General features: G+C 39.7%; 2 protein-coding genes across 3 annotated transcripts in view; both read right to left on the bottom strand.

The window, feature by feature from the left end:
- Positions 1-9: 9 nt before the first annotated feature.
- gprin1 (G protein regulated inducer of neurite outgrowth 1) lies at positions 10-3408 on the bottom strand. Its single transcript, XM_015376920.1, has 2 exons — positions 3236-3408; positions 10-2848 (listed from the first exon to the last, which is right to left on the bottom strand). Exon 2 carries the CDS (start codon positions 2816-2818, stop codon positions 704-706), a length of 2115 nt encoding a protein of 704 aa, XP_015232406.1. The 5' UTR covers positions 2819-2848; positions 3236-3408; the 3' UTR covers positions 10-703.
- A 5556-nt stretch (positions 3409-8964) lies between these two features.
- Positions 8965-9299, bottom strand: part of sncb (synuclein beta) — a 22747-nt gene continuing 22412 nt past the window's right edge. Inside the window, exon 6 of one of the 2 annotated variants that reach the window (XM_015376723.1) lies at positions 8965-9113. In XM_015376723.1, the coding sequence (XP_015232209.1) occupies positions 9084-9113 (30 nt within the window). In that variant the 3' untranslated portion in view covers positions 8965-9083. The remainder of the gene's footprint in view (positions 9114-9299) is intronic. The other variant, XM_015376731.1, reaches the window with a different exon arrangement.

Raw genomic sequence — 9299 nt, 5'->3', positions numbered from 1 at the left:
TTTCTGCAATAAAACACACTAAAAAGAATCTATTTTCATTACAAATGTCTACAGCTGAAACACTTTTCATTGCATTTGGATACAGTAATGAGTCATGACTAAGCTGTTGGAAACTACCAGGTAGCTGAAACTTAAATATGAGCTGCACAAAAGCATGGCAAATTTAATTCACAAAAATCAAGATTACTTATATCAGGATAAATTCTTATATATAAAAGAAAAACACAGAAAATACATTTTAAAACTTGCCTTGTTCCTCTCAGCTTCAGTTCTATGAGCCGGAGGAACTGAAAGCTTGTTGCCATGGCGTCACTTGCCTGAGGTACATTAAAAAGTATCAGTAGCTGAAATGACTCACTGGATAACTGAATGAGCTGAGCGGTAGAAAATAAAGGAGAAAGAGCAAACGTAACAATGACACTGATGCATCACACTCATAGTAACTCCATTAAACCTGACAATCTGTTTAAAATGACGTTACAAAAACTTTTAGTAAAAGAACAATGTCAAAGTAAAAGGTAAAAGAGCTTCTTTATGCTTCATTGCTTGGTGTGTAATTGCTTTCTGAGCTTGTTTGTCTCTCGTGTGATTTGTCTCTCCCCCTGTCCAACACAAAACTCAAGCTGTTGTAAATCAGAGTATCAAAGCCACGCAGATCAGATGGAATATTTTAACACGGCTCTCCTCCTCGGCCAGCTGTTCTTCATTCGTTAGTGTGAGCCTTGGAGCAGCAGTGTGGCTGCTGTACGTTCTCCATCAACAGCCTGAACGGGTTTCTCCTGCGCCGGCTTGCTTTTCCGTCATGCTCCCCTTTCTTCCGCCCCCGGCGTTTACCAGAACCCCCACACCCTGCATCTGAAGGGAGGGGTGTTGCTGATGGGTTGAGTGGAGGTGGGGGAGGCATGGAGGACAGCTGCTTCTGTTTCTGCACCTGTTTCTCAAGGTGTTTCTGGATGGCAGTGCCCAGTACCGCTACTTCTACCACTGCACCGTACACATCCCAGGTCATCCCTTTCTCATCCCAGTTTACCTCCTGCACCGGCTCCTCGGACTTCTCCTCATCTGTTTCCGTACAGTTAATTGCTTCCTTTGTGTCCCCTTCCACACTCTCTTTCTGGGTTAATTTTTCCTCCTCTTTGAGTGCTTCCTTCTTGTGCTCTGTTACCTGTTCTCTCTGTTCCTCCTCTTTCTCCTCCAATATTTCCTCCTCAATGCTCTCCTCCTTCTTTATGTCAGGAAAAATCGTAGCTACTGGAGTTCTTGGAGTCATGGGTGCTGTAGCAATGGAGCGAAATTCTACCTGCTGACCCACCTGCAGCTCAGCATCTTTTGTTTCGGTGCCCGCTTCTCTACATTTCCCAAGAGAGCTAGGAAAGTAGAAGGCTTGGTCCCCTTCTGGAGGGGTCATCGGGCTTGTGGCCACGGACTGACAGTGCACCACCTCCAGGCTCACCTGTGTGCGGATGTTGTGGCAGCCAAAAGGAGCTGGGGATTCAGGGACAGGAGATTTTGGTATAGAAACATCTTTCAGCTCGTCTCGTGCAGCTTTGTGTGCCATGGCCTTTGAATCTTCAGCTTTGGTACAAATCTTCGCCCCCTCTGGTAGTTTGTGGTTCTGCTTTGGGCTTGATTTTTCCTGAGCATGATCAGGAGCTACTGTGGAGGCTGGTTCTTTTCTGTTCACACTCTTTATATTGCTGATGTCTTGTCCGCCTCCATCAGTTTCTTCTATTTTCACCATTTCAGGTTCCAGGGTCTGAAAATGTGACTCTGCTTTCTCTTCCCCTTCCTCCTGGTTGTTGCCATAGTGAGTCACTAAGATCGTGATATCTTGATCCATGCTCCCCATCCTCTGTTGTTTGCATTGCTGAGCATTGTCCTCAAAGGTTACCTTGGTGTTTGTTTTAGTCGTAGCCAGACCTATGGTGGAGCTACCCACAGATTTATTTGGACTCAAGCTTTCGGTCATCTCGTTTGACAAATCGCTTTTCAAAGTTCCATCTTTTGGTGACGTTTCTCCGGTACATTTGGTTGTTTTCAAACTCTTTTCTTGAAAACTCCTTTTTTCAACTAGCACTGGAAAAGCTGTGCTTGATGGTGTCTTTGGGGTCATGGGGGATGTGGCGACAGAGCAGAATTCCACTTGCTGACCCACTTGCAGTTCTGCATCCTTAGTGCCAGAAGTGGCAGCAGCTTGGTGTTTTCCAAAACTGCTCGGGAAGAAGAAGGAATGGTCTCCCTCTGGAGGGGTCATGGGGCTGGTAGCAGCGGAGCAGCACTGGACCACTTCTAGGCTCACCTGTGTACGCATGTGTTGCTGCCCAAAAGGGGCTGGAGAGCGTGGGTCAGAGGGGCCGGGAGTCGATGGCATACAAACAAAGATGTTCTCAGTATCTCTTCCTTTGCTGTTTCCAAGAGCCATGATTTTTCTATCAGCATCTCCATTATCCTGGATGTTTATAGAGATTGTGGCTTCGCTTTCTGTAGCTACAGGCAGCAGAGTCACAGGCTTTGCCTCAGCCTTTACAGAGTCCTTAACCGAGTCAGAGACTGCTGGGGCAGTGCTTTCACAATCAACTCCTGAAAGCTCTGGATCTTTGAATTCTCTGTGTTTCTCTGTGTTGACATCAGAGCCTGCATCTGTTTGGAGTTTAGACTGACGATCCTCTAAACTTGTTGACTCTTGACATGTGCGTAGGGGACTACCGTCAACCTCAGAGCCACTGTTGGAGCCTACAGAGAGTCCCTCATTATTTGTCTTCTCACAAGGCAGTTGGTCGTCCCTGAGACTTCGCTTCTCGTCCTTCAGGCTCCCCATTCTGTGTCTTAGGTAAGATGGTAGAATAACCTGCGGGGCATAAGATGGTACATACACAGTGTTTGTGCAAACTCTAACCAGAGACCAACCCACACATGAGTGGAAGAAAAAAACAACAACATCTTGCTTATTCTCTTTAAAAAAAATCCTATTCTGTAATTCATTGATTCATGTAATTACTGCGTCTACTTTATGAAAATGTAAGGGTTCTTTTAACACAAAAGATACTTTTTGTAAACTACGATTGTTCTGAAAATTCCTATGTGATTCAAACCAAGCCTTTCATCCTAAGAATAGATTCACATTCTGAATATCTCAATTCAATCATTAAGCACTACCAACCCTGCAAAGGAAATAAATTTAACCAACTAAAATCAAGGATTGACAAACCGTTAAAAATCCAATGCATAGACGTACCTCAGCAGCAAAGTCGGACCTCTCTGTCAGACTTCTTCAGAATTGGGTCAAACATGCCAGAAATCTCAGCCCCCTGACAGAGACCAACATCTGTCTGTGCATCTCCCCCCGGTATGATTGATTCTGTTTGCAACGACTTCAGGTTTGTCTCTAGAAGAATCTATCTTAGGCAATCCTCGCTCTTTTAGGCTGTAGCTCTGTCTATGGGAAAGAAAAAAAAGCCTCACATTTCCAGTTTCCCTGGAAACCAGCGTTGAGCTCTGGTAAGCGAGTGGTAATGTAATGACAAAATCTGTGCTGTGCTCTCTAATCATACATAAATCATTGTAATTAAGCACAGGTTCTCACCGCCACACAATGGAAAACAACAAGCAGACAGATAAACTTTTGATCTGGAAAATTACCTTTTAGTGGAGAATCACTTTGGAGAAACACGTGATAAACATCTTATGTCACAGGGATTAAGTGTGAGGGCCTGTATCGGGAGGGTAAAGCGTGTTAATGTGTTTTGAAATCAAACAGAAATCATAGTGATTTCTTTTTAATGCATTTAAAAATTACTGCCGAATTCCAGAAAATCAATCCCTCACACCAAGATTTGTGAGCAGCAAAATAAATCTTAGAGATGATGTTTCTCTGTAAACAAAAGACAAGGGAGAATTTCATCTTGAAGGAGCCTGGAGGAAGCAGAGCTGTGCCTCCCACACAGCAAACCACTTCTTAAAGCAAGGCTTTCATCCTGTTCACCCTGAAAACCTCTTTATAAAACATTGCTGGATAAACATCCCTTTGTATAATCATGATAAAGGGTATTTTATGTTAATTTGGCTCTATCGCTCTCTCCACTTACATCTGGCCTACACATATATATGTATACATGTATATATAAATATATAAAGCCAGGAAGGATATATAAAAATATCTGTCCTAGCTTTACCATTACTGTGAGCATGGCAGGAACAGCATGTACTGGCAGAAGGAGGCTCGCTCTCAATTCGAAGGCCTCAACCAATCACATACTGGCCCTGAGTTCTGTTGCCTAGCAACCACATAGTGTGATGGAGGGAGGCATGAGGCTGGGCGCTAAGGTAGACAAGCTCTGATCACACTCCCATCAGGAGCTATCGGCCCGTCAAAGGCCATCTCCTTACTGATTTGCCAGTAATGATGACTGTGGTGATTCATTGATGAGTGCTTTCAACAACGCACAACACGTTGCATCACGGAGACAACACTGGTACAGTTAGCAGCAGCATTAGCTCCACCGCTGCACTGTTAAAAATCAGATTTCATAATACTAAGAGAGACGATGTCTCCTGTTTATTTGACAAAAATACATGTACATATTCAAATGCATTATAAAGCATGAAAATATATGCGGAGAACTGGAGAAAAAGACATTTCCTAAAAATTTCTGGAGGAATGTTAAATTAGTGAAAAGCACTGCACATAAAATTCTTATCCCCACTCATTATTGGCTGCAGAAGAGCCATAGTAGATGACCAGCCAACCAGGCATTTAGCCTAAACAGTTTATTTGGTCTCCATTTTCTGTCCAAAATCCTTGATGGTGTCCGTGGCCTTGTTGGCAGCTTTTCCGATGGCGGTCTGAGTCTGCCTGCCGGCTTCTTGTGCAGCTGAAATGAATCCAAACATGAAAAAAAGGGGGAGAAAATAAGAAACATTGGAACAAAAGTTTAACAAATAATTCTAACAAATCAAAATATGTTTATTTTAGGCAACATGTGATTTAATTCCAACATTTCTGTTTAAAATAAAACCTGAATATACAGTATTTGGAACATATATATAAGCCTTCATGAATTATATTATGGCTTCAAACTTGAAACTGGATGGATATGTGATTTTTATTAATTTTCTAAATAAAAAATGTAAAAAGTACGGTGGCCCTGAAGTGCAAACTGCAACTACAAATCTAAAAGCGCAACTACATTAAGGAAAACACAATTACATTAACCTACCGGAAAAGGTAGGTACCAGTGGGAAACATGAGACATCGCTGATTGGACGACGGCGCCGTTTGACCCTTGAACCGGAAGTTGCGTCCTCTGAACAGTCCAGCTTCTTTTAAGTGTGTCTTCAGTGTACGCAAACTAACTGAAATTTTGTGATTAGTCTTGAGCATATCCAGTATCACCTCGTACGTTTGTCCTGATTGAAAACATTCCTGGATAACGGCCACTATGTTTGGGGCGCCGACAACATCCATGTTTTCGTAGTCCAATCAGCGATATCTCATGTTTCCCACTGGTACCTACCTTTTCTGGTAGGTTAAGGTAGGTTAATTGTGTTTTCCTTAATGTAGTTGCGCTTTGCTTTATGTAGTTTTGTTTTTCTTAATGTAGTTGCGCTTTTAGATTTGTAGTTGCAGTTTGCTCTTCAGGGCCACCGTAAAAAAGTGTTACATTCATCCTAAGCCCATTCCTTGCAGAATAAAATTTTAGTGCAATTTTGAATGTGCATCTTTTACATTTTATCCACCTACTAGAAAGAAATATTATTTGTTTTCATTTTTTAACATCTTTTTTGATTAAGAATACCTTTAAATATAAATCTACTAGTCTTCTTCTTCCAATAGGATTTAAATCTAGACTTTTATTAAATCCTATTCAAATTCTTTTAAAATAAACAATACTATCATTGCTCTGTGTGTCAGTTTAAGTTTGTTTTCCTGCAGAGGTGTAAACCTTTACCTCAGTTTAATGTATTTTCTTCTTGAACTGCCCTGTTGCTGCTGGACACAATCACAGCCCAGAGAATGATGTGCTACAGCGGGTTTTCACTCTAAATAAGGGTTATTTTAATAGATTTGTGTCCCGCCTCACATTTGTTGGCCACATTTTGCTCTCATCTGAACAGATCCTCCTCTCCTTCATGTTGTCTTGAGTAGTTTCTGTCCTGTTTCTCGGGACCCTCTGCTGAGCATGTGTTTCCCTGCTGCCACTTTTGATTCAAATAAATGGATGATCGACAGATTAGACGTCAATAAAACAGAGACATGTCCTAAAAATTAAGGAAATAAAAGAAAATAGCCTCTGATCACTGCTTCTCTTGCTCCTATTGTTAGTTTAGTCTGATGTTCGTGTCTCGTTATATTTTTTGTGGTGTCAAAATTGTGCCAATTAGATCATATATTGAACACAGCGCTATGAGATACTCGAAACTCAGGATATTGATTTATAACATAACGCACTTAATTTCTCCTTACCATAATCTCTGATATTTTCACTGTATAATTTTGCCTTTTTTAAGCTTATTTATTAATATAAGCAAAAAATAGTTGAAGTCTTATTGGAAAATTGTGTATAAATGTAAAGAACTGATGGTAAAGTTAGTTAGTATTTACTACCTAGTTCATACCTGAAGAAGTTAGGTGCCCTGGGTTGCATTTGTGCATATCTGAATAAATAAGCATTGAGATAAATGCATGCAACATTAATTAATTGTTTTAAGTAAAATTAGGGGGGGAAAAAGCATTTGTAATTTTCTATTTACTTCATAATTTATGAGCTACACTGTCCCTGAAATACGGTAAATAGAAAATTGTTGTAATCTATCAAACTGCAAGAAAAAAAGTGGGGTGTGAAGAACTTTGCATAACAACAAATTTAACTCTCAGTATTCAGAGATGCTTTTATCTCTGTACAAGTTCTAAAAAAACACTATAAACTTTTACTTGACTCTCCTGTGACTCACAGTAAGCCCATAAATGTTTTATCCTAATCCTAGATCTCTGTCATGTTTTTCAGTTAACCACATCACCCCTTTAAAGTAGACTATCTGCTAAACAAGGTTAGTGCAGAGAACAAGGTGAACTTTACCTGTGCTGACAGTTTCTTTGGAGGAGTCTGCCACCTGCTGCACAGCCTCCTGAGCTGCCTGCACTGAAAACATCACAACCTGTATCAGACATTCGCAGCGAAATGGGAAATTTCTGCTGTTTAAAACTTCAAATCTACACAGGATGTGATACTGTATCTTGTATTTCCCATCTAATAACACATGTTTTGATTTGCCACACTGCAAAAAAAAGTGAAATCTTAAATTATTTCTAAAAAAAGGTGCAATTTTCTTGAATTGAGGAGGTAAGTGAGAAACTTTGGCAATGGAAAAAGAACATTTACATTTAAAGTAAGAAAAAACAATTGCGTTGTCTTATTCCAAGTGCATATTATCCAATTATCTTATTTTAAGACTTAAAATACTCCACTGGCAAATTATCTTATTCACCTGCTCAAATTAAAGGTAAATACACTTTAAGATATTTTTTCTTGCCGATGAAGATTCTCAGTCATCCAGGTCATAGTCATTCCGTAAAAGTTTAAAAAAGAATCCACTGGACTTATTTTCCAAGGTTTGAAGACGTTTCGCTTCCCATCCAGGAGGCTTTCTCAGTTCAAGTGTCATTTAAATTGAGACATTTGAATTGAGAAAGCTTCCTGCATGAGAAGTGAAACGTCTTCAAACCTTGGAAAATAAGTCCATTGGATTGTTTTTTTTTTACTTTTACGGAAAAACTTTTTTCTTGTTTCTATATCGTTTTTGCAGTGCATCAGTAGAAGATAAAAGATCTAATAGTTTAATCTGTTGTTTTGGTATTGTACCTGCAGTGTCTGTGACTCCTTTTGCAGCTGAATGGCTCCCCGCTTTCAGGCTCTCAAAGGATTTCTTAAATGAAGCCATGGTTCCTGTGTTTGACTCTGCAGCTTCTCTGTCTGGTACAAGAGGGATGGAAGGGACTGTTTAAAAACAACCCCTCCACCCCAACCACACCTCATTTCAGGCCTAAGCCCGCTCGCTCCAGGCGGATTAACTGATATAAAACCCACTCAAATAGGCATAATCAAACTGGCATCCTAAGAATGGCGACATTCGTGCCAGAGGAGCTTCAGTCTACTCAGCGTTTTTTCCCCCCTATCTATTGAGCAAACCCCCAGACAGAACTGAGCAAAACATTTCATGATGGTGAACAATGACACAGACAGTCATTTTAAGCAGAGAAAAAAAGGAAATGCAATGAACACATTTGTTTTTCAAACTTTTTATTTACAGAGGATTTGTTGTCTGGCTTAACACAGAAAACCTTTATATTGACAAGACCTGCAATTTAAAGCACATATTGATATGACAACCATTATGTTTCCAAGACAGCTTATATTGACTTTAACTTGTTAAAATCTTGAGTACACAAACACACGCACGCACACAAACATGTACACTCTGTTGGTTTATAACAGACAGTTTAGTGGAATGATTTCACAAGTAACTATAAAGATACAATGTAAAAAACTCTTACTTTAAAAACAAGCCCATCTCCAAAAAAATGCAAAAAAAAGAAAGAAGAAGAAAAAAAAAACACAAACAGGCATTGTCGACATTTAAGAGGGTATTATTGTTCTCATATCTGCTTGCAACAGGTCATATTTACTTATTTATTGTTATGCTTTCACTCCCAATGTCTCATTGGAAGTTGATGAACATCTATTGCACATTTCTAGATACAGATACGCACAAATACAAAGTCACAAGTCCTGGCTCTTGTCTCATTTCATTGGGAGGGAATCAAGGAAATGAGACTGAGAGGACAAATTCTACATTAATAAATACCTACACCCAACACATTACATTAATAACATGACATTTACAATATATACTAATATTAAAAGATTTGTCTTGAAGGAAGAACATTTTTCACTGGGAATGCTTGCGTTTTTTCTTGGATTTTTTTTTGCAACAGGGATATAATTGTAATAGCTTCAGCATCTGTCCTTTTTATTGTTAGAAATGTTATTGTGCTGCTGGTTGTATGGTGATTCGGACTTCTGCATTTATGCTTCCGGATCGTAGTCCTGGCTCTCCTGGAGGAAAAGCAAAACAAGATGAGTGTAAGGCAGAGATGGCAAAAGTACTCACTTTCTCTACTTGAGTAAAAGTACAGATACTTGTGTTAAAAAAATACTCTGGTAAAAGTGGAAGTACTGATTAAACTTCTTTACTCAAGTAAAAGTAACAAAGTACAGGCTTGTAAATTTACTTAAAGTATA

The sequence above is a fragment of the Cyprinodon variegatus genome, unplaced genomic scaffold (assembly GCF_000732505.1).
Source record: "Cyprinodon variegatus isolate N-32 unplaced genomic scaffold, C_variegatus-1.0 Scaffold8, whole genome shotgun sequence".
NCBI classification, from domain to species: domain Eukaryota; kingdom Metazoa; phylum Chordata; class Actinopteri; order Cyprinodontiformes; family Cyprinodontidae; genus Cyprinodon; species Cyprinodon variegatus.
Note: the sequence above shows the minus strand (reverse complement) of the source record. Positions and strands in the feature narration are given on the sequence as shown.